The sequence below is a fragment of the Lissotriton vulgaris genome, chromosome 1_1 (assembly GCF_964263255.1).
Source record: "Lissotriton vulgaris chromosome 1_1, aLisVul1.2, whole genome shotgun sequence".
NCBI classification, from domain to species: Eukaryota; Metazoa; Chordata; class Amphibia; order Caudata; family Salamandridae; genus Lissotriton; species Lissotriton vulgaris.
In genome coordinates, this window is record NC_141685.1 from 1,261,444,461 (window position 1) to 1,261,471,020 (window position 26,560).

Sequence of the window (26,560 nt, forward strand, 5' to 3'; positions counted from 1 at the left end):
CTTCTCTTTGGTCAAGGCAGTGCCAAAATTTAGACCAATTTCGATGTCATATACACACACAAATCTCAGTAGCATGAAAACTAAAGACTGCTTTCCCCATACTGGTGTGCGCTACAATGACAGCTTGTGAATCAAGCCTAAGGTGATGGGCTCTGCAGGGTTTGATTCACCCTTCACTAGACCCTGCTATGATGCCTGAATGAGGTGAAGCAGCACAGTAGGAGACTCTTTTGAACAAAACCCTGTCTTGGTGTAAAGAGAGTGCCGTTGTGAACATGAACTTTCACAGGACGGTGTGTGCTCAAACGATCCTTAATCAAAACCGGGAAAAATATATTTTTTTTGCGAAAAGTGTTGTGACAGACCCTGAACAACCGGGAGCAGTCCGACCTAAAACCGGCCTCCAGTAGATTAAAAGGCTTCTGCGTCCTACGTCGAGCCAAGATGGCCATAAATCCCTTCTCTTTACACAACACATTTAAGTAGGAAGTCTCTATAGTAGGCATGGCCACATATTTATTGTTATACACGCAGTTAAGTTGCTCACAGGCAGGAACTTATTAAATTATTCAGAATCGAAATTGTTGTCAATCTTCAAATTAACTTTTGGCTCAATTTTCAAGTTGTATTATTCCACCTGTTTTGGTTTTGAAACCTTCCAAAGTCTGGTTTGTTTGAGGCAATGCCTGGGCATTCCACTGTAGTTACTTGGGTAACTTGCTTCCGACTGCTTGCCCATGGTGACCACCTGTGACCAGCCTGGGCTGCAAGTGCCGAGTATGCTGTAGGAGGTGATCACAGACTTTCCTGCAGATGGCTCTACCATCTGACATAGCAGGCCCTTCTGACTGTAGGCTGCCCTTGTTGAACCATTATTTGTGACTTGGTGGTCTTTATTTTGAAACCTAGCTTCTGAGATTTATTGTAGTAAGCTGGTCAAACCAGAATATGTCTGGTCGTGACCTCCCTTCTAGGATGGGTGGGTGGGACAGAAAACCTCCTATCGAGCACGGTAAGAAACAGCTCCTGCTTTCTTGGAACTGAGGCTGACCTTATTATTCAAAATTTTCAAAGAATTTTGGCCGACTGTTGGATAGACCTTTGGGTCTCACCACCAGGTGGCGTAGTCTTGCCCTTGGCCCTTCAGCACTCAGGTGGGGTGTCAGTTCTTGGAGTGAAACTTCCCACACTCTTTTCAAACCTGCTCTTGGAGAAGAATGGGTGGGTGAAGAGGGTGGGGACAGCCTTACTTCCACCTTCCTCAAGGAGCTGTATTCCTTCAAGGCCCACTTTTTTGAGCCACACATCTCCATATATATGATGGGGCAGGAAAGTACACTTCTATCTGCTCCTTGGAATGCCGAAGCCCACGGGTACTAGCTGATCTTAAAGTTAAGTATCTGAGATGTTGCACAGGGGTCGTAACAAGAAGAGATGTTGCAGTTGTGACCTACAGCTGACATCCCTCGTTCAAAGTATGCAAGAGGCTCGCCTATCAATGTTTTCAATTCTTTTGTATTATACATATTTACCAAGAAGTAATGATTCCAATGACTGAGATGCAAAATGCACATTGTTTACTGAACTTCAATTCAAGTGGATTTCCTGAACTTAGAACAGTTCGACCAGAAGAGGTAGAGGCCCAAGTATCTCAAATACAGGGATACAGACAACTGGAGACAGATCTGAAACAGAACGAGAGACATCGTAGGAAGATGGTGTGAACGACAGTGCTAGAAAGATGAGAAGGAGATGGAGAAATGGAGATAATATAACAGAAAGAAAAATAGATCAGAATATGGAGAGAGTCAATGGAAGAGAACTTGACAAAAGAGGTGGACTGTGTCACTGGTGGAAAAGAGATTGCCAGTAACCTAAGGAAAAGGCCGTAATAAAAATGGAAGGAAAAAGACAATAGTGACAGAAGAGAGAACAAGCATTTACAATGCAATGGTCTCGGCATTGTTAACGTTAGGGCTATTGGCATTGCTCATGAAATTATTTTTATTTATGTTTTTGTTTTGAAAAACATAGATAAATGGCCTTGTCATTTACAATGCCAATAGCTTGATTGCTCGCAAATGCGAGACCTATTGCATTTGCACCCACACACATAGCCATTCACACACACATACAGAGCCACCCACACAGTCATTCACATTGAGCCACCCACACACACACAGAGCCACCTACACACACACAGAGCCACCCACACATAGAGCCACCTACAAAAAAAGCTACCCACAGAGCCACACAAACAGAGCCACACACACACACACACACACACAGCCACACACGCACAGAGCCACACACACACACACACAGAGCCCAACACACACACTCACACAGAGCCCAACACACACACACAGCCCAACACACACACACACAGCCCAACACACACACACAGAGCCCAACACACACACAGAGCCCAACACACACATAGAGCCCAACACACACACACAGAGCCCAACACACACACACACACACAGAGCCCAACACACACACACACAGAGACACACACACAGAGACACACACACACACACAGACACACACAGGGAATAGAGGGCAGAAAAACAATCACAACGAGGGAACAGAGGGCAGCAAAACAATCACAACGAGGGAACAGAGGGCAGAATCACAACAAGGGAACAGAGGGCAGAATCAGAACGAGGGAACAGAGGGCAGAATCACAACGAGGGAACAGAGTGCAGAAAAACAATCACAACGAGGGAACAGAGGGCAGAATCACAACAAGGGAACAGAGGGCAGAATCACAACGAGGGAACAGAGGGCAGAAAAACAATCACAACGAGGGAACAGAGGGCAGAATCACAATGAGGGCACAGAGGGCAGAATCACAACGAGGGAACAGAGGGGTATTTTAGACATGCCCCCCCTCTCTGTGGCCCCCATTTGCCTCGCGGACCCCCGGGCCCGCGCCGGCTTAGCCCAGGCTCCTGTAATGTTTACGCAGCTCGGTCATAAATTCCTGCCCCGTTTAGGTTCATTAACGGGGATGTGTGAGAAGCCACTCCAAGGGTCCTGGTGGGAGGGGGGGAGTTCAATTCAAGAGTGAGCAAGAGAGAAGGGGGTAAATGAAGGAAAGGGAACTGGGGGAGGAGGGGAAAAATTAAAGAGACAAGTCAAGGACGCAAACGGCACCATGCTATTGTTTATTTACTCAGATGAATTGCATCAAAAAGTAACTTGTGAGCACGTTTCTATAACTCTCCAATAAGCCCATGACAACACTTTGCACAAATGAGATTGAATTGCTCACACAGTTACGATTTGCATATGTTCAAAAGAGTTCTCTGATCTTGTTTACTGCTTGCAAAAGGACCAGCCATGCAAAAGAGACTCATCCATTAGCCTCCCTGATCAGACGAAAAGAGTTATTTAAAGGCAGTACATTCAGGAATGCACAGATGAGATCAGGTGATGAAGACAAACATGTCTTAACAGGATAACAGAGCAACACGGGCTCGAGTATGGGAGTCACATTCTGACTCATCGGGTGGTGGGGTGCTAAACTGCAGCGGGGGTGAGATGATGGGAATGTAGAGTGCAGCGGACGGTCGGTGCAGGGAGGTGGTGGGTGGGGGGAGGGGTCAAGACAGTGCTGGACATGGAGAGTGGGTGGCTGGCTCGCAATACTGCCACATATTTCACACGTACTCGGTTTTGCTGGTAAAGTTGCTAGGCTATTATTAACATTTTAAAAAGAGCAGACAAGAACTATCACACTTTAATAGCGACAGTGCAGACAAAAGTAGGTAAGGTTTTTCCACATTTGATAGGAAAACTCCTGCTTTTACCAATGGGGAAGGCTTGCAGGGACTTTTTGAAGCAGGTAAAATAATGACTTTCATTGAACAATACAGATAAGGCTAATATTATGAAACTGTGTGCTGCACAATTCCCACGCTTGAAGCATTCTAAGTCGCACAAACAAACAGAGCCATACGAATAAAGCGTGTGCAAATTAACACTGATGTGGGACGTGAGAGGCGACTGCCTGATGAGAAAACGTAGAATACAGGATCGATTGCTTCTTAAATGGATTATGTTTGTGGTCATTTTGTGTGAGGGACATATGACAAACTTGAACCAAACAGCAGATTCCCATACATGCAAGTAGTGAAAATCGATGCACCGGGGCCGCTATGCTTTCAACGATATAGTAGGGACTTTTTGAAGCAGGTAAAATAATGACTTTCATTGAACAATACAGATAAGGCTAATATTATGAAACTGTGTGCTGCACTATTCCCATGCTTGAAGCATTCTAAGTCGCCCAATGTGCAGTATTTTATGGACAACTTGCATCACCGCTCAGATGCAAACTCCAGTGACCAGGAATCCTTTTGAGAATATTTACCAAAGATAATAGAATAATTTGGGGTACTTACAGCCATAAATGTGCATTTACAGACATGAATATGGGGTTGGATACTGTTGCTTTTAGTGCCTCATTTGTTTTCAATTACACAGAATGTGCCTTGCAATATGTAACTCCAGAAATATATTTTTAACACTAGGTATGCTGAGTAGGATGAATGTGAAACCTTGAGTAGAATAAGCTCTAACCCCTCCCTCTCGCTAATCAACGGTTCTCACTGGGAAGGCCTCATCTTTTAATGCACGACTCACGTGTTCCACATCCCGAATGCGTTCTTACACCTCTTGCCCACCTACCCATTATGTGACTCATCTTTCCCTCCCCGCACACTTAACCCACCACCCCACAGAAATACATTGTCTCAGTTAACTCATTTATAGTGTATCAGGACATCTTCACCAAGAATCGTGTTCGCTCCTGGGAACCCTCGTACTCTTGTAAGCAAAGGTCACGCATCCAATCTTTCTGCGGCTTCGTAGATTATCTCAACCAGGGTACGTAAACCACCCAAAGATTACTGAAGCTGGTACATTTTGATGAATAACCCTTACGGGGTCGTAGGGAAGGAACCCCCATCATCATCACACCATCCCTTATCGATACCCTGACTACACCTGAAGACTGGCTTAACGCCAAGAGCCATTACCCCAGCCTTGTGTTACCTCACCTTGAGCCCGACCACCCAGCTAGTCCTTCACTCACACGGCACTCCCGCCAGATCTGCGTAAGAATACCCGGGTCCCACCCCTCCGAAGAAGCCGCCCAGGCCACCATGGCCTCCCGTGGAGCCAGGCCCGCAGGTGTCCATGCTGCCGAGTGTTTCAGGCACCGTCAGCAGTGAGGTAGGAGATGGCCGCAAATTAACAACACATTTTGTAACTTTTACAAACTTTGAAAAAAAATGTATTTAGAAATATTAAAGGTTTGTCTGGAGATTACAATTTACACACAACAACATGGGAGGTGCATATGCTGGAGTGGAGTTTATAGCTATAAGGACTCTGTTATAAGAAATATAAGCCGGTTGGGTTAAAAAACCCTATGTGAGGATGACGGAAGGAAGATGTGCTCTCAAACGATTGGAAGTAAAGTGTTGTGAAAACAAACGAGTAAGCATGTTAGAAAACGAAAGAGCCCCATGTGCTCGGGCACTCGCAGAGACGGAAGTTTAGGCAGGACATGCCGCATCGCTTCCTACCTGTCAGGCGCAGCTTCACGGGCCCATTCCTCCGGACTACATGGTTAGACATGTCCTGGCTCGCACTGGTTCCAAGCGAGCTCCGCCATGACACCACCACGTTTCTCCGAGGCGAGGCAGAAATACCTCGGAGTAAGCCGCGTCATTATCAGATTCGGGGGCGTGGTTTTCTTTCTCTCCTATTCCCATTGGCTGGAATGTAAAATTCCAGCCAATGGGAAAAGGAGAGAAAGAAAAGAGAAAGAAAGTAAAAAACACACCCCGAATCCCGTCTTAAACAAAGTGATACCCCTCTCCTCCAATGGCTGGCCTCCATTTAGGAAGCCAGCCAATGGAGAAGAGGGGCGGGTTCAAGCCCCCATACTGAAAAACAATATTTCTCGCTAGCGAGACTGTGCAAGCGCAGCCTACGCAGGCCGAGACCTAAAAAGAGACAGAAAGAAAGAGCGTAAAATTTTTAAAATACCATACATGGGCATTTTGGGGCAGGAAAATTAAATCAGAGTGAGAGAACTGCAAAAGTAAAATGAAAAGGGCAGTAATGGATTATAAAATTTTAGGGAAAGAGAAAACTCTAAAGTGATAGACAGGATCAGGGGTTTGATAACATGGGACAAGGCAGTATCCTTTATGCACAAACCTACAGACTGTACCACATTATTGCAACAGGACTGACAACTACAAAACATTTTTAAGTGACGGGGAGCACTCCAATACTGAAAGGGAATGAAAAAACACAAAGAGCGGTAAATTTATAGAGAGAGAATGGAAGAAATCAAATAGTAGACAGCTAAATAAAGATATAGAGAGTGCAAGAAAGGATTACGTGGCAAGAGAGGGACATCCTAATAGACACAAGAAGGCTAAAAGAGACAGAAAGAAACATACAAAATAAAAAAACAAAGAAAGCGCGAGACTGGACGACAGATTAATGGGAAAAAAAGAGGCGGATTTTCAGAATGAGGATCCGTTATGCCACCTGTTAGGAAGAAACGCTATGGCCTGAAAGATGGCTCTGCGTGTATGAGAGGAGAAAAACAATATCCAACCTTCAGACACACACAAGTCCAATACTGTGGGATTTTTCATTTCAACCGCAGTCTTTCCAGGCTCCCCAGTTCCCGAAGGAATTTAGAGCTTTTGGATAATGGAGCCTCCTGTGAACCTCCCATCAGTCGTTCAGACATGTGGGATCTGCTCCAAGGTATTAGATATCTCAGCGTCTCATAACAATCTGACGGAAATCAAGAAATACAGTAAGTGCTGACCCCGCTGTGTCAAGTCCCACAGCAGAGGAGGACCGTGGGTTGATGCAGCCACAAGAATGGAAATAGAAACTCAGTGCTTGTCGTGCAAGTCTGCACAAGTGTGGGGCCCATTCGGGAAATCCTTTTTTTGTATTACTTTTCTCTGTGATCCGATTTGAAAAAATCTGCCAAAATCTTTGCAAAAATCCCTAAAGGATCACAAAATCGCTCAAACATGTTTTTTTGCAGAGTGGTCAAGGTGGATAAAATATATTGGGGGTATCTCCGAAGTTCAGAAGAGGCATTCCTACTCGCAAACAGGTAGATGCCACCTGATTTTAAAGCACATTGTTGGGGCTCATTTTAACCAGCCTGGAATGGTGAGTTTATTCTCTTTTTTTGTGTGCACGGAGTTATTCTTTTCTTTACATTTAAAGGAATTAAACAGAGTGTGTAACCTCCACAGTTAACCCGGTGAATGCACTTAATCGAAGAAGAACTTAGTGTAACATTCTTGTTAATAGCTCACATCGATGAGGTACATGTAATGTTCTACAATTATGATAAACGACTGTCATCGATCAATAATGTATATATCACGACTACTTGAATGTGTTAAGCGACAGGTAGTCTGGAAATCTGAGTTTGCAGTATGAAGAATGAATAAAATGTGAAGCCTCACTGTGGGAATCTGAGGAAAACAAAATGTAATAATAGGATTGACACAGTCACTACAGTTCCTAAAATGTAAGGAACATGGACTTAAATCAAACTAAATGAAATGGAAATAAAAAATCGGATAAGTAAATAGTAAAGGAGATTGTGGTGGCCTTTCTTACATTTCTACCACCCACCTGCTGAAGCGGGAGAGAGAGAGAGATAGAGAGAGAGAGAGAGAGAGAGAGAGAGAGAGAGAGAATGAAGGAGACGTAATAGACGGATCAATAACATTGGGCAGAAGAGGAAACACGGTTTAGTAGGGAGGGGATGTGGAGAAAACGGGGCAAGGGAGTATGTAAGGTTGAGGTCAAGTTAGTATCAGACCAATTGAAGACACACAACAAAACACATGAATAAAACAGAAAGTTTATAAAGAAGTGGTAATCTCATGTGTACAGGCCAACAGTTAAAATCAATACAAAAACTAGTGAAGTTTAACACATTTCAAAGTCCCCAGCTAAAGAAACAAATACCAGAGCAGGGATTACTGAAGCCGACACAAAAGACCAATTAGTTTTAATGCCACCACAAAAAACTCATAGAAGCATGAAATCAAAATTAAGAAGTTTAATATGTTTTAAAAACTCATCGCAGCAGAACCTATACGCTTCTTCATTGCTGTCTCAATCTTTCTGTGAAAACCTGTAAAAAAAATGAAAAAACAATAATTGCCCTTGCCTCCCTACCTGACTCAGCAGGGAATTTTAATACTAGTAGAAATGTCCTTATGGTGTCTTTCTTGACATTTGACTAAATGCAACTGTAAATAACAACAGTTAAATCCTTAAGAAAAATCCGAGGGGATGGCCTTTCGATAAATGCCTCTTGAACCATGAACCACATGCCCCCAAATGACACCTCCGTTAACATAAACACATCCTTCACCAAAGTAACATTTACTCAATAAACAGGCGACAGCCACTGTACCAAACACGCTTCCACCAAGCGAAAATTAGTGGGAACCTTCCATTACCACATCTCAACCTCTCTTCTTTGAGCTAAACCTTCTTCTAGTCCACAGTCAGATTTGATCATGTGTACAGTATAGAACCAGCCCTTATAGACATAAAGGAAATGTCTATGAAACTCCAAATGCCATCATGTTGTTGGACACAATTAAAGTGCTTTTCCTATGGGAAGCACTACTTCAAATCCTTCAACAACATGCAGGAACATATGGTCTCGCTATTTCCCTATGTACAATCATGTTCAGAACACTATCAGAGTTACAAAAGTGACTCTTAAAAAAATCATTCCTAAACCCTCCGCTTTAACATCTCTATCTCGCCCTCTGCCTGAAGCCATAAGCTCATACAACATTGAAAGTCACATGACATGAGCAGCACTCACCTACTTGTAAGAATGCCTGCCAATTAATAGGGTGAGCCAACAGCTTTATAGTAGGCAGAGTAACGTAATATGTAATTGTTAGACTCGGCATCTTTGGCGTGGTTTCCCTGGACCTTTTGCCTGTACCTCCTGTATTTTTGATGCTGTACTGGGTTTCGTTTTTGCTGACGTAGATGCTTTGGGCACATTGCTACTGCTGATCAGTATCAAAGTGCAAGTGCTCCCTATGTAAATTGTGATTACAATTGGTTCTCCCTGATTGGCATATTTGATTTACAGGTTAGCCCCTAGTAAAGTGCACTGAGTGTGCCAAGGTCTGTAAATCAAATGCAAATAGTGGACCAACCGCACTGATTGTGCCACCTGCATGAGTAGCCCTGAAAAGGTATCTCAGACCTGCCACTGCAGTGTCTGTGCGCAGTTTGTAAACTGCAATGTCGACCTGGTAAGTGCCCACACTTGCCAGGCACTAACCTTTCCTTTTCTCACATTTAAGGCACCCCTATGGAATGCCCAAGGTACCACCCTGGGCAGGGTGCAGTGTATGTAAAAGGTAGGACGTGTACTGGTGTTTGTGACATGTCCTGATAGTGAAATACTGCCAATTTAGTTTTTCACTATTGAAAGGCTATCTGTCCCATAGGATAGAATGGGAGGTACTTTGTAACATATTACAAGTATAACTTCCCACTGGGACAAGATGGAGAAATATAATTTAGGCTCGCTGAACTCAGAATTTACTAACACATCTTTTAGTAAAGAAGGTTTTTAAATTGTGTTTGAAAATTTTACTTTTAGAAAGTATGCATTTTCTTGTTTAGCCATTCTGTGTGCTACTGCCTGTTTGTGGATTGACTGTCTGGTTTTGGAGTGACAGGGCTTGGGGATCTGCATTCCCTTTAGACAGCCACTGGGCAGGGTTGGGGGGTTGATGTGTGCCTCGCCCTTCCTGGATGACTCAGAGCTGAGCTGAATGGGGCTTGGCTGCATTTGGAGAAGTGGGAGGAGATTTCCTTGCACCTGATTAGAGCCTGTCTCTCTTGCACAATGCTGTCCCCACCCCCTGTGGTCATACCGCACCAGTGAGGACAGAACTGGTTTAGACTGGGTTCAAAGACCCTTGCACAAAGAGAAAAAAGACAGAATGGGGTGTAAGGTGTAGAATTAAACCCCAGAGCTTTAGATTACTTCTGGACTCAAGAGGATCCTTTGCCAAAGAGAAGAGCTGAAGAGCTGTGAGGAGGAGTACTGTCCCTTTGCTGAGAGCTGTGTGAGGTTACTGTTTCTACCAAGGAAGGGACCAAGACTGGAACTTTGCTGTGAACCTGCTTGATGAAGATCTCGTAGGTCTGTGTGTGCTGGCCTCATGTCTGAAGTCTCAGGGGCACAAAGACTTCACCAGAGATTCCCTGAACTCTGTTAATAGGAGTTCTGACCTGCCTGGAGGTGTCTATTCCAGTTGTGGGCCTCTGAAGGTTGTCCCTGCTGCTGGGAGCTGGAAGAGAAGAAGAACTTAAGAAATCAATGCATCACTCTACATGCAGCTGTTTTTCCGACACATCACTGCCGTGCGAGAAGAATCTCCACATGTGCCATGCCACTGCAGAACTGACGCAGTGCCTGTCGTGGCTGCAAGAACAGACACATCGAGGGATCGTGGCTGAAGAAACCAATGCAGCGCTGCAGGACACTGCCTTAATGATCATCGATGCGTCCCGGATTTCCATGAATCGAACCTGTGAGGCAAATCTTTCCGATGCATCACCCATGGACCAGAACCTTCTTGGAGTTGACGCATCACTTCCCCCTACAGACTTCTTCTGCGTGCAGCAGAACTGTCACATCACCTCCCCTAGGTCTCAGAAACTGATGAATCTCTGTGTTTCTCCAAGCTTCCCCTCTCTGCAGCTATTTGGCCTTGTGAATTTTGACGCATCTACAGGTACTCTGTGAGAAATCATGCATCCATAATTTTCAATGGACCAAGTTGTTTGAAACCTTTGAAAAGCCATATTGTTATTACATGTATTTTGGATTTTTATCGTTTTGGACTTGTTGAGTTTAGATAAAGATCCTTTATTTTTCTGAACTGGTGTGGTGTCCATTTGTAGTGTTATCGCTGCATTAATGTGTGTTTCAAGTGCAAATACTTTACACATTGCCTTTGGGATAAGTCTGTCTGCTCATGCCAAGCTACACGGGGGGAGCAAGGGTTAGCTAAAGTGTGTATCCCCTTTATCCTGACAAGAAGCAAAGGTCCCTATTTGGACAAAGGTACCTACCTCTGCCAACTAGAGACCCCCATTCCTAACAGTAATGGAAGAGAAAAGAAGCAATACATGAGGCATAAGAAACAAGTACACTCTAAAAAGAGTGATGCTTCTAACTATCTGCAAGGCAAACGTGTTCTGAGACAAAACAACAAGAAATATAGAAGGCAGAACAACAAAGCAAAAATGAGGCATGGTAAACAATTCCTATAAGACTTTGGTGACCTGCCAGAAATTAGGCATTATACCAATCTATGTATGATACAGTGACTACAAAGCAGAATAAAGTACTACAATATATGAGGCACAGTGATCAGCAAAATATAAGTCACAGTGACAAACAATATATAAACAATGTAATTATGTATGATGGAGGCACAACTTTTGGGAATGTATAGGAGAAAGTGACCGACAATGGTTGGGACAGACATATCAACGATGAATAAGACAAGGAGACCCATCATACATGAGGCAGACTAAGTAGCAATACATAAGGCAGAGAGGTTAAGAGATTAACCATGTGTGAGGCAAAGTAGGTAGAAAGTTATGTGGTATGGCAAAGCGTAACAATGAGGCAGACTGACCAGAAGCATATGAATAGGCTGTCCTGTTTCCAGTGTTTAGTGTTTGTGGATTTGAGTTGTTTTTTCTCAGTGTTCTAGAAACCTTTTGTAATCAGGGTTCATCATTGTTTATACAGCTGCGTTATCCTCCAAAATAGAAACAAACTAAGTTTTCCAGTGTTTACAAAATGTGTGATATCAATGACCATGTCATGAGTGATGGAATATGTGAGGTCATAAGCAGTGCATTGCGGGACATAAGTTATCGTTAGCTCAGCTAACTATATCTGCTGAATTTCTCTGGTTTTGCACAAGTCAAATGTCAGTCTAACTATATCGTCCCTATAACCGTTGTTTTTTTCAGTGAATATATATATGTATATATTCACTGAAAACACAAGGCTAAAGTGACATTATAAGTAGGGCTTGATATAAGGGCACAACTAATGTTTAAAACAAAAAAAATCTTATGTTCACCAGTTATATTTTGCTGAGCTAACTACAACTTGAAACCCCACAATCCACTAATTATGACCTCATATAATACATCATTCATGACATGTGAAATGCCTTCATTGATCACATCGCTCATGACATCTCAAAAGACATAACTGATGACATCACTTATGCTGTCATACAATCAGTATGACACTGTTCTATTGAATTTGTAGCCTTGAAGTAATACAATATGCTACCACACCTGTGGACAATTTTTTATTAGCCTTAAAGAGATTACAGTCTTAAAAACATTAAGGGGCCCGAAATTCAAGAGATTGATAGGTATAAATTTGCCACTGGAAAGAAACCTCTGTCAGGACCTATAGACAAAGATTCATAATTTAGTCAAATGCACTACACACATTCCATAAGTGAGTGCTAGTTTTCACCTTATTTCAACATGTAACTATAAGGTCACTTTAACCTCTTTTTTTCAGTGAAAATATATATGTGTGTGTGTGTGTGTGTACATATGAATACATATATGTATGTGCATATATATGAATATATAAACTCACTGAACAAAGAAAATAAATGAATGTTACAATAAGATTAAATGTCATGTTTAAACTTTAAAAAACAATTAGATTCACCAGTTAAAGTTAACTGAAGTAACTTAAACTTGCATCCTAGTGATGCAGAGTTTTGTCAACAGCACCATCATTGGGGGCCACAGGAGGAACCTCAACGCCCCCAGGGCATGTTGGCTCCCCAGCAAGCACGCATTGTTGTGCTGGAAGGATCTAGATCCATTTCTTTTCTTCAACCTGGCTGGGAGATGCTCCTTTCCGTGCTCCTGCCTGGGTGGGAGTAAAGTTATGTTTTCCTGCTTGGGAGAATGCTTGCACTCTCCCAAACAGGACAAAGTAGTGTCCTGAGGGATGGGATCCTGGGGGCCCTACTATGGCTCAGAGAGGAGGAGCTGCTCTCAGATCCTCTCAAGTTAAGTATGGCCCTGGGGGATGACGTCCCAAGGTTCTCACAAAGGTTTGGAGAGGGGGGCTGCAGGCCCACTTCCCTAATAATAAAATCGGCCCAGGTGATGGAACCCTGAAGTCTCATAAAGGCTCAGGGAGATGTGCGATGCTCCCCTTCCCTTAATTATGCAATGTATTAGGCCTTGCATTTGTAAGAGTTAGAGCTATTGGCGTTGTTAATGACAATGACTTTTACCCATGTGTTTTAGTTTGGCGTTTGCTTGAAGCGACACGGATGGGAGATGGGAAGGGAAAAAGGAAAACGGACAGGAGGGTGGGAGAGAAAGAAGCCACAGGGACCTGATGCAGTTAAAAGTTGAAATGTGTACATAACATCTAATTAACAGTAGCCACAAGAGGTCAGCAAAGAACATTAAATACTTTCCTCACTCCTGTTATCCAGTACACACGAGGTTGAGAGAAAGCAAAACAGTAACAAGAGTAATATGCTGCCTGAAAAGAAAATCAACACACATTGCGTGCCTTACAAATAAACACTCCTGTAGGGGCACTGCTTGAAGCCACACATACAGAAATCTTGCAGCGGTACGAAAAAATTCCTAGTGCAATTCCCTAAAACACACACTCGCAGGAGTAGCTACCCTGAATGGTACATTAATACTTAACACCTTACAGACACACACCTTGAGTTACGTTTGCTGTGAAATACACAAACTTAGATGCAAGCACACCAGCTATATTTCCGGAAAACACGCACATAATCAATGGGTGTTGTCAATAAAGCCCTCACACTGTAGAGTAACACAAGGCAAAAACTTGCTCTGCATTGCATTACTCTTGATTTACTAAGCCATGCAGATCCGTGCAAGGTGGTTTTGAGTGGATTAGTAAATTTTAATTAAGGGCTTGTGTTTCCTTGGGTCGCTTTACGCGACGCTGGGGCAATGCAGACTCTCAGTAAATCTGGCCCTTGGTCTCTAACCGGCACCACCTTATTGAGAAAGCCTGGGGCTGCTCTGCTTCTCTACCCTTAACCCCTTCGATGCGGGGGATATTCCCCGCTGTGCTGGGCGGCGCGCACAGCGCTCACATGCTCATGACGAGATGAGCTCGTCATGAGGCACGGCGCTCCTGTGCTCATGACGAGCTCAGCTTGTCACGGCCACACACGTTCCCGTGGAACGCTCAGCACAGCAGGGGAATTATCCCCGCATGCGAGCGTTCCACGGCTCATGACACCGGAGCGCCATGGCTCATGACGAGCTCAGCTCGTCATGAGTATTCAAGGGGTTACGGTCAAGTGATGCTAAAGTGGTGTCCTTGGTTCTAAGGTGTGCGTCCAATAGTAAGCTCTAGACCCAGTACAAGGGTTCTGAATGACTCAAACAGTTACCCGCGAATGCTTAGGAACACCTGTTGTATATCCTCTTCCTTCTATCTCTCTCGCTCTGAAGTAGCCAGGTGAAACAGAACAAAAGCACTAGAAGGGACAAAAAGAGACACCAGGGGGCTATTTACAATTTAGTCAAAATTAGATATGCTCGTAATAACAATGAATTTTCCGGATATTCAAATGTATTATTTCAATATCACTGAAATTTGAACCTACTACTCACATTTTACACATATACTTCCAATGTAACCTAGACATTCAGATAGAAACCAAAGAAACACTTCACTGACAGCCTGATACTCTAATGGACAACATTACTAGAGATGCGATGTACAACTCTGTGGTGATCCAGAGACACATACACTAACTGTACAGAAAAAACAGACATACACAGACCTACTTAGGGTGAAAACAGTAATTGAAGAAAAAAAACAGTGTGGCTGTACTGAGTAACCCAATGTACATTGCACAAAATAATCAAAGATACACAACTGCAACTGTACAAAAAGAAAATGAATAGCAGGTGTAAGCGCACAGAAGTTGAAATACACTGAGACTGACAAAATAAAAAAGAGACACTTACAGTCATGCACACAGTAACCAGAATCAAACGTCAGCGCATGGCCTATTTATTTTAAGCACGGTGTTACTGAACATAATACTCTGATGCATCATGGAACCTCAATGATACATGAACCTTCAAATCTCAGAGATCAAGACGTATATAGTAATTGAATAGAATCTCCAGGGCGAGCTACTTAAAATACAATCAGCATACACCACACAAATAACCACAGCATGATAGGTGCACAAAAAAGTGACAAATCAACACAATGTAACAGCTTGTAAAACACAGAGGTACAAAGTCAGCACTATACAGAAACCTCCGTTATAGACAACTTAAGGGCGTCGGATAACAAAAGAGCTGAACACTAATTTAGAATGAGAGCAGGGGGTTGACGAAGGCCCAAAACAGCAGAGTACTGGCAGTGCAGCCTGTACCCACATTTCAGGGGACACTGCTCCGATCCAGGCGTGTGCGCATCTGTAAAGCATACTGCCTCGCAAGGGTGGCATCGCTATATGTTATGCCACCAGTCAGGGAATCACAGCGTGACTCCCATTAACACAGCACGCCCACTCCATTACAAGCTCCACACTGCAGCAGTTCGGGCCCAGGGACCGGAAGTCCCACTGGTACCAAATGGGGAATCCTTCCCAGGATACATCGCGAGCATGCTGCCACAGAGACTCAATCCCAGGTGCTGGCAAAATACAGAAAAGGACCTGCGAGTTGCAGCAGGCCGACCGTTTCTTAATAAAATATATATATATAAAGTCAAAATGCATTTTTTCTGGGGCGCTGGGATTCCTTGCACATCTTCTGGGGACATCTCTTTTACTTTGTTTTCAAAACTATTTCGTTTCGACTGCGCACTTCATTTTAATACGTCAGAGCCAACGGCTAAGGGATAGGTGCCCACTGAAGAGAATGCAAATGGGCAAGATTACACAATGTATCTGCTACTGCGGGCCTCAAGGGTTAAACTCACGTCTAGACAAACATACCTGGCGAGGACTGATCACTAGTGAGAACCAAAGTGGCGGGAGTTGGGCGACGTCTCCGAATCTGCAATGACAAAATGAAATGAACTAAGTCAGCAATAAATCACAAGTTAACAAGACTGCAACAGTTAAAGCAAACATGTTTAATTTACCCTAATTGACAAGAGGTAATGGTGCGTACCAGTAGGGTTTTAGGATGGAACCATTGCTAGGGTCAGGTGAACAGCATAAGGCCTCATTTGTGAGGCCGTGCGTCACTTTCACGACGCCGGTGTGTCACTTTTTGTGACGCACCAGCAGCGTAAAAAATGTGCCTTGTTGCACCATATTTACTAAGTGACGCATCTAGGTAGATGCGTCACTTTGTAAACCCCTGCGCTACATTATACCTGCGCCAGGTATAATATATGCAGGGGGGGGGCGTTCTGACACAGAAAAAGGTCATAGAAGTGACGCAGAACATGACTAGTGCGAGGTTCTTGAAAGGCAGTGTTTATTTAACCCCTTCGATGCTGATGACGAGCTCAGCTCGTCATCAGCCACGGGTGGCGTGTGCGGATGACGAGCTGAGCTCGTCATCTAACGCGGTTTTTGCAAAAAAGCCGCGTAGCGCAAAAATAACCGCCGCAGCGATGCGGTTAAAAGAACCCAATGCATTTCGGGCATAAAATGCCCTTCGTCGGGGTCACTGCCATCAAAGCGTGTTTGCTGAGAATGCAGAGAAGAATGGGCGCTTTTAAACTTTGATGGCAGTGACCCCGACGAAGGGCCTTTCATGCCCGAAATGCATTGGGTTATTTTAAATAAACACTGCCTTTCACGAACCTCGCACTAGTCATGTTCTTTCAAAAGGCCCGGAGTGGCACAGGTGGAACATTAGAAACATGGAAAAAAGGTGCACAAGGTCAAGTGGGAACCATAAATTGAAGAGAATGAAAAAGGAAAAAAAATGTGAACAAGAATGAAGAAAGAAGTTTAAGTGGTTTTTCTAAAAACTTATAAAGGACTGCCTATGGGGCTAATTGTGCAGTGCGTTTGGCCTGGGTCGTAGATACGACCCATTCACCAAGTTTGCTTCTTTAATAACCCATAGTTGATCTCAGAACCCTCCTTACCTACGCCATCTGCTTAATTTGTGAAAATATAACATTTTCCATTTGAGAAGCACAAGCAGTGCAGTTCTGCATTCCATCTTTGCTAAGTGCAAAGGGTGTTTTGTTTTGATTTCACCTCATCTGCCTTTCTTCTACAACCCTACACTTCCTGTCTCTTCTTGTCACTTTTAAATGTTCTTTTTCATCCCCGTTTTCTATTTTTCTCAGGGTTTTCCCATGTCTGCCTCCTTCTTTCTCCATTGTCTGCTTTTCTATTTCTTGCTGTGAAACACGGTTTAATGATAACATATAGAGCAAACACACGGGAACAAGTGAACGTTTCAATTATCTGGTAGGATGTGACATTTGCACAACTTTGCAAACTTCACGCTAGTTTCATTTGAAGCACTTTGTTCTGGAACATTCTGTGAACATGTTCTGTGCGTGCCGGTCTCCCAGCTGTTTGCACATTGTTGAGCGAACAGCAGGTGTCGCCACCTACACATACACTGACCTCTGCTCCCCCCATGTACACGTCCAAAGAACCAGCTTTAGGTCCAGAACGCTCTACTGGGTTGAACGACCAGGGAACCTCAGCAGGCGCTGTTAAAAGACTAATTCTGCCCTGCCCCTCTTGCACATTTTTAGGTTTTCTTCTCACTTGTCACCTTGCCCTTATGCACCACAGTTATCTTCTTCATCAATCCTATCTTGTTGACAAGTTTAAGGAATATATTAATATACATTTCAAAAGGACCTTTGTTTCAATATCCCACAGCTACCTGTCAGGTGCAATCGTTAGGGCGATAATGAATTAATTAAATTAGAGACATTGTGGTGGCTAAAGCAGTGGTCGAAATGGGGGAAAATAAGTTGGGGGACTGTGGACGGAGAGGGCAGGAATAACCAGAGATTTGGGTCAGTGGGCGAAGTCAGAGATGTGGCTAGAAAGAGCAAAACATCTTGGTTTTTAGTACTTGTTTGGCATTTCACTGACCAGTTACAGCTTATTACATTATTTAATTCAACCGATCGATTTGCATGTATATTTAAGGTTTAATATGAGTTGACATTAGAATATATTCACAAAGTGGGATAAGTTTCCAATCACAGAATGTCCCAAATACGCTCAAAAGTGGAATCACAAGCCCATTTGTATCCGAGCCATGCAGTTCCTAACAGAACTTTAACTCAGTTTTTCCACAAGAGCAGTTCAAACATGCATGGTAAAATATCCTCGTTTGCAAATGTTTTCCACATAATTATAGCTCTGACACATTTGCCTCATAATACATCATCTGCAGCATATTCTGACGATTTTAACAAAAAAACAGTTTGTAGCTCAAACGGATCAAAGAATGCAAAGACTTGTGTTGCTGCGAAGTGGAGGGTCCTTTGCAAAGGTTCACTGGTCATCTTTCTCACTGCACGTGTATGTTATACTGGTACTAATGAGGCAAAATCTTAGCAGAGACTGTTAGTATGTGTAAAAATATCAAAATAATGAAGTATAAGAAAATGTACTGCATTTCACTGCATCTTTTTCAACGCTGTGACATACATTTTTTCCTCCACTACTGCATAATTCAAGTGGCCCCAAAGCAGGCAGCACGTGTTAAAAGTGCTTGTGGATGAAGCAGAGAGACTGTGAAGTTTGCGAGCTTAGTTTGGTGTGCATGCAAATCCTGCACTGCCAATCCCTGGTGAGCTGCACTACTACTGCTGAAACAAAACCAATGGTGGTACTAATGGGTGAGGCGGATTGGCTTCAAGTGTCCTGTGACCTCAGTGACCGAGATACTGGCGCTCTAGGGCACTGGCCTTCAAACTTTTTTTATGCCCACCTCCCAGTGAAAAAATAAAATTGATCGGGCCCCCCCTCGGAATTTTTCCCAATTATTCTAATAAATTGCCAATTTATTTAAACATGAAACATATTTAAACATTACTGATAAATTCTGATACCCTTTTAAAAATGCAACTAAATACATGATTGCCAAACATACTTTTCTGGTCAGGCAGGCCTTCCTAACATGTAAACAGTGTGACTGTTAGAAATGGGGGTGGGGTTTTTAAAGAATATTTGGAGCCCCTTCCTATTTGAAACATACTCCCAGCTAACATTTCAACAACAAAATATGTTAGTGATGGCCCATTTCAGAACGATTACCACAGCTCATTTATTTCCAGCTTAAAACAAAGCACTGCCTTCAGCATAATGCTACTTTTGGACAGAGCCTGACGCCCTATCAGGGATCAATTGAAGGCCCCCTAGGGGGCCCGCCACCCAGTTTGAAGACCCCTGCTCTAGGGTGTGCTACTTCTTAGGCCTGCCCGCAAGACTGGTGATGAACTTCAGTATGGATTGTGGTGGACAGACCTTAAGGATAACCCACACTTGCCACTGCTAGGGTCCACCAGCTGGTGCTAAGACATCAGAGCTTCTAAGGTCTAGCGGGGCTTCTAAGGTCTAGCATGGGAATGTGCTTCCTCAGGAGGGAGGTCGGGTGGACTGGTCATGAAGGCTGAACCTGATTCCCCAGTTCCAAATTCGGAAGCTCTGGCCATAGTGCCACATCCTCTCCCCCACTGAACACCTTACAGCCCCAGTGAGAGAAACTCACACTGCTTTCAGCTACAACCCAAATTATGCAGTAGATATACTGCCTAAAAAAAAGTAACAACATCCTGGAAAAAGCAAACACTCATAGAGAATCGTATTTTGAACCTTTTTTTCCTCTTTGTCCCAAGGCTGCACTTTGGAATAGAAAAATGTCAAAAAAGACATTTCCAGCAAAAGTGTTTTATTCTTTTTTGGATCCATTTCACACGGGAATGGATGAAGGAAAGGAGCGGAAAGAGAGGGTAAGAGCTGTTTCTTGGAAGTAATGGGTTTCAGCAAGTTAGGAGGAGCAAGACAGAAAGAGAGGGAATAGGCGGAAGAAAAAGAGAAGGAGCATCTGACAGCCGTGGAGCAGGAGAAGTGGACACTGTCCTTGTCTTCTCTGGGCAAGAAGGAAAAGACAGAGTCATCTTCCTTCTCTGCCCACCCCGTCCGTCCTGGGAGGGCCACAAACTGTCAAGCCTTATGTATAGGCCTTCGCTATTTCTGCCGACCTGTGATCCATCTTAAAAATAAAACGGTTGGGGAACTAATTAATTCAAATGTAAAAAGTAGGGGCATGCCGTGCCCTGCCGACCCCGCCCACTTTGATCACTAGACTGAAGAAGAGCAGTAAACACATATCTCACATACGCTGATATGGTTACGTTAAGCTGAATTAATCAGCTGACTTCAGTTCACTTCATTTCCAACAAGCTCGGAAGATACTAGTCATTCTGGTATGGCAGTAGGTTTACCCAAAAATGTTAGCCTAGTTTTGTGGCTAGGCTGTTGACCTGCCGCAATAAAAGATTGCTTAGGCGATGGTGATGTCCGCAGAGGTGTGCACTGGTGGTGGTAAGTAGTACTCCAGTCTTACCTATAGATAGGCTTCAGGGTTTCACACTTTAGTAGGGGGTTGTGAAGGTTATGTGGTTGTAAAAAATGAACTCTTCAGTTGGGCTCAAGGGCTCTGATTGGGAGATAGTGAATCGCAAGTTCATCTAAGGATGGCTGGTGTTGATACACTGCACTTTTAGCTTACCAATACCGTAAAACCGTCTTCTGACTGTCAAATAGAAATCACTGCATTTGTAGAACCATAACTTGCCTCAGCCTAGCTCTTTTGCTCAAACAGTTCCTAAAAGAAGTGCATATCTCTGACATTCAGCTATTCCCATTCGTTGGCTTTCGAGGTGAGAAAATGAAAACTGGCTTGCCAAGCCGACACACTATCAAATTATTGTTACTATTTGAGGCTAGATACTTTGAATTGTTCTCATACTCTCACTCTAGCTACCAGATTGCATGTTTTTAGAGTAACAGTCACGTGACTACAATCAAAGACTTTGAGTCCTATAAATACTAGTCTTAGTGTATAAATGTGTATTTGCATTTTGCGATGCACGGCATGTTACGAAATTCATTTTATTAATTAATTTGTTTACTTACCTCCAATTATCCATATGCCGGTTCTTAGCACCCCCCACCCTGCCCCTCCCCCGCCCCGCCTCTCTGCCCCACTGCAACTCCCTCCACGGGTCGCGGCTGGGGCCTGGGCTCCTCTTTTGGCGCTGCTCGTGCTGTACAGGCTCCCAGGGGCCAATCCCTGCGCTGCTCTCATGCTGGTATACCTTGGCCTGAGCGGGCTGACTTGATGCTCGCTCATGCCCAGGGAGCCTGGGGCTTTTCTCCAAACTGGCTGCACAACACAGTTGGGTTGGGGAACATGACTGCACATTTCTGTTTGGCCGTGTGAGACAGCCGGCCAAACAGACATGGGCACTTACAAGTGTCCAAAGACACCGCCTGCAGCGTGACGCTTGGAAGGATGCCCCCTGCACTAACCTCGGCTGGTAGTAATGAAAAATCAAATTGTAATAAAGTTGTTTTATTACAATTTGATTTTTCAGTGGGGTGACACTCCTCCACCATTATGGCGGAGCCGCCCCTGTTTTACCTTCTCCCACCCTCAGTGTTGCCAATTCAGCTGGCAATACACAAAAAACTCCATGATGTGGCCAGAGCTGTTCACGGAATACCGCTTTTATTTTATTTTTACTTTCACCCATGATGTATGGCAGCCGCATTGCTGTAAAACATGATTAAAAAACATTGACAAAGGCAATAAGTAGCTCTCGTCTCCTTCCCACACCTATTGGCTTTCCCACTGCTTGTTGTCTGTACGTCCCGTCACTGCTGGTAGCTCTCCGTTCTCTCATCGTGCTGATTTTTTACGATTTTCTGTCCGCGCCCTCGCATTTTCGCGAGCGTGGCTTTCTCTGCCAACTTTATCTTGTTCTGCAAGGCTGCAGTCCCGACCTCCCACAGATTAGCTTTGCCTTTCCAATACAATATTGAGTGGTAATATCTCTTTAGATAAACACAGCAGGAAAAACAAGAGACGCAGCAGACCCGGGTCCATATCGCTGGGCGAGACACGCTTGTCGGCACAGAGCTCCTGACCCAAACTGTCATTCATCAGGCACCGGTGACAGCCCGCTGAGGCATAACATTGACTCTGATGCTGATGGCTGCCACGCCAGGCAGACGGATTGTCGGAGAAGAGAAACTGAAGTTGCTGCTCGGACAGAAGATGCCTTCTGCAATGTAGACTCACAGAGACAGGCAGCAAAAGACTGCTGCAGGGATAGCCCCCACCTGCCTCCACTTAGGGCTGCATATTATGTGAGGTAATACCACACGTGGCAAATACCAACGCTGCAGGGTGCAGCGATTACCTGCTTCTTGCCTATTCCCATTTTCGTTCCTCTAAACAGGGGCAATCCCAATGGTTTTCTTCCATCTGAGCTACAACACTCTGAAAATGCAATACGCTTACTAAAGACTGTCCCACTTACGCATGCGCACCTGATCTCATACTATGAACAATCCACCACATAATCCCATCATGAAAGCTGTCTTCCGGCATCTTTGAAGAGTGCCTGCTTCTGAAGCCAGTGCTGCACAGTAAACCTTCCCTCTTCACGTCACTCAAATTATACTGTCGAAACTTATTTCCATCGGTAAGAAAATCATTCATGGGGCAAGCAAACTTAAAAAAAAAACAAAAGATGCATTAATCGTTCTCAAAGTGAGCCATTACGAATGGACGGCAGTCATTTCAGAGAGCCGACTTTCTCGAGTTGTGGAAATATTTCAATATTCAACAATTCATTAGGATTCTTATAATTTAACCACCTATGAAATTGTGTCCCTCTGTCTCTGCTTTTCCTGATTAATCGCCTATCAAGTTGCTTGTCCTTACAGTGTCAGAAACCCCATTGACCACCTCAATAAAATGAAGCCATTGTGCATTCATGTGCAAGTTGTACTAGCATTATCCTTGTGGAGCACTTAATGTTTTTTTTTCATGTTGTATTACTAGAATTGTTGTACTTCCGCTTCATAGAAATGCCAGGATGGAAATCTCTAAACAAAAATGTACAATCATTAAGTTTTTTTAAAGTGCGCATAAACATATATCAATTTTAGTGAATTGAGCAGTTGATTTGAGAAGATTCAGTAACTCCACCACTGCCAAATGTTAGCGCACTATGATCCACTCCTACAAGGAACATCTTCAAATTATCAAGCGATATTTGAATTAATGCAAAAATAAGGAGCCTCCTAGAGCACTCTCTTACCTCACCACCACTAATACTCCTGAAACTCAAGAGCGTTTGATTAGAAGGCTTCAAATAAAGTGACTCTAAATACCAATATAACTGCAATCTTTATAACAACCAATTACTTCAAGCTTATGGAGGCTCCCCATAGACAAATGCCCTACAAAATGTCGACCAAATTACTGTTTTCCCTCAAAGGGGGCGTAGGCACTTGACTACCATATGTACTAGAAAGTGCTTTGCACCAGGAAGGTGTTCAGTGGATGGAAGTAGTTCTCCATAAACATGAAGCTTAGGGGAAAATACTTATGTAGTGAAACATTGTTAACCCTGAAGCGAGATGACTTGTGGCTTCTGCATATTAAAAAGTCGTGGGGTCCGGGCAAATTTACCTGATTCTAATACCTTTCATGTGAAAAAAAAAACATTTGAAGAACATTTAAACAAGTATTTTGGGAGCCACTGTATGTGTAATAATTTGTCGATGTGACATGAAGCATATGAATATGGGGAAAACTATGAACAAATTAATAGAGTCTACTTTTTCGGAAAAACAACATGGCAGAAGATGTGTCCTCAAAGAAACAGGACAACACTTTGTTTCACCAAGGACGTCCAAAATAATAAGAAAAAATACAAAACATAAAAGGTAGTAAGAAATAACAGTGGCATCTGCAAAATTATTAGTAGGCTTGGAAGCAGCCAAGAGAATTTGAACATACATACAGATCAGGATAATTGGGTCTACAAAGGCGTTGTACAACTTCCTTCTATAAGTGACATTGCTTAGCAAAGAATTTAGGATACATCATAGTCATAAGTTGCCCTACCACATTTTCTCTGTTTTCCCTGAACATTTCAGCGATTAGGTTCAAAAAGCTGACCATAGAAATGGAAATCCAGACAATCCCACTTCTCCTTGAAATGCTTGCTAGACCTTTGAAACTGTATACAACAAGCAACATCAAGAAACCAAAGCAAGTATCAGCAGCCTCAAGCTCATCACAGGAAAGGGCATGTAAAAGCCCTATAGGCTGCAGTTTTGTCTCTGGTGTCTGAAGCAGGGAGGAGGGTGGTTCTGTGGCCATCAGCTGGTTCACAGTTCTACATTCTCATGATTTTAATGTTTGTTTCTTTTCACTCCTTCTTCATTCACTGGGACATTTACTCTAGAAGGGGTTGGCTACATAAACTATTGAGGTAAAGTTAATCAGCATTAAGAATCATATTAGATGGCTGGGATTTTTGGAAGATTGTATGAGTGCTTTTTTAAAGTTGGAATAGCTGCTTTTAACATTAGCTGATATTGAGTGCCTCTGGACCATGCTTTTTTAATGTGCGAATTCTAGTTTCATTGTATGTTTTCTTCTCTAGGAATGTAAAGTTGTCCACTGTGACATGGAAGTGTAATTTGCATCTGGCAGAAGCACACTGTGTTTACTTGGAAGCCCCCAAGGTGGTCAGAGGCAAGCCTGAAATTATTGTGGGAATGGGAAGTGATAAGTTGGGGGAGGAGAAATATATGAAGCATGAAGGATAGTGTTAGACCCAGCAGTTTCTGACAGTGGAAGCCTCTCCATCTAACACTAAATTTCACCCTGTATGACACAAAAAGTCTACATGCCACAAAAAGGCTCCACGACGTATGTATAAAACACTTGTCTTTGTATTACACTCACACTGAAATCAAAATAAGATACAAATTGCATATACACTTTACAGGTATATGCAATTGCCGAACATTCCCATTCTCAGAAAGGTCAAACATTTACAGGTCTTTGACTACGCCTCGTGACCCAGTCCCTCAGTCACTCAGCTACACCAGCCAACAATATACATTGCCCCTGCTGGCGCCCAGTTGACTAGATAGCCAGAACCACCTAACATGGAAAGAAACAGTTACTTAGTTTCACCCTTCGGGATTAGACCTCCTGACGCCCGACTGCACCTCACAAGTGCAGGTTTGCAATCACCCCATAGACCAAAGGTTGTGACCCAGGAAGCTGGCGCACTTCCAAGTCTGGAGAAATGTTTCCCTTCAGGTGGAGGTGTGAACTGCTGTAGCCCAGACAGCCAGTTGCAGGTGCCCACAAGGCACACAAAACCCCTCGGGCCTTGTCACGATGTTCTCCACAACAAAGTCCCTTGTGGTGTTGGTCCACGGAGAGGGAGCCAAAGACCTTTGAAAGAGGTCGGTTGTCAGGCACTGTCATCTTCCCGATCTGGAGGTCCAAGACAGTCTCTGCTCCCGGCTCAAATTCCATAACACCCTCGAACACCACACGCTCTGGAGATAAAGCTAGCACAGGTCCCCTTGGTTGTAAGCACAGGTTCCACAGAATCTGCAACCTTCCCAGCAATCCGCCATACCCTCACGTCTATGCACCTCAGGTGGTTGCTGATGTTTACAAGCACACTCCTCTGCACACTATGATGATGGTGTATGGCAGGAAGGTCCTTGTCCCAACCAATGATCACTTCCACCCTTTTCCACCACACTCATTGTGGTCTTTATGATTTCATGGAAATTGTGAGATCCTTTGTGTTCCTGGGATCTCCTGGACAGGAGGCCAGCTAACTGGCCCTTGGAGAGTACTTCGGGACCTGGGCCACGACAGTTGCCAGCAACGTCCAGGCAAAATCCACCAAGTGATAGTCCCCTTCCTGGAGCATGACAAGCCCCAAGGCTCCAGAAGTCTGCGAATAATCCAGTTGCAGTTTCTCCTGCCCTAAGGATTTCTTGTGTCGATGTCCCAGCATTGAACCAGCATAGTATGTTTCCAAATCCAAAAGAACCTCTAACTTCTGAAGCCAGAGCCGGAGTAGTTGTATCCACAATGAATATCAGTTCAAAAGGCCACCATTGAAATGCAATTGCCCTCTCTAAATTCTGTCCGGTCTGCCATCCTATCCTCCGAGGTTAGATCACTATCTGTAGTGGGGCCAAGACCCTGCCCCTTGGAATGCAGGTGCCAATTCCACCACCAGGTAACATCCCAGAAAGGTCCCTTAGAGTCAGAGGTCCACAGTTTCCCTTAAGCCCCTAGTTTATGGTCTTCCCTCAGGAATGCATAGGTGCATCTGTCCCCT

General features: G+C 43.8%; 1 protein-coding gene across 2 annotated transcripts in view; it reads right to left on the reverse strand.

The window, feature by feature from the left end:
* Positions 1-26,560, reverse strand: part of PPP1R1A (protein phosphatase 1 regulatory inhibitor subunit 1A) — a 536,807-nt gene that overhangs the window by 229,100 nt on the left and 281,147 nt on the right. For both annotated transcript variants that reach the window (XM_086964611.1, XM_086964610.1), the window contains exon 2: positions 16,149-16,209. In XM_086964611.1, the coding sequence (XP_086820737.1) occupies positions 16,149-16,209 (61 nt within the window). The remainder of the gene's footprint in view (positions 1-16,148; positions 16,210-26,560) is intronic.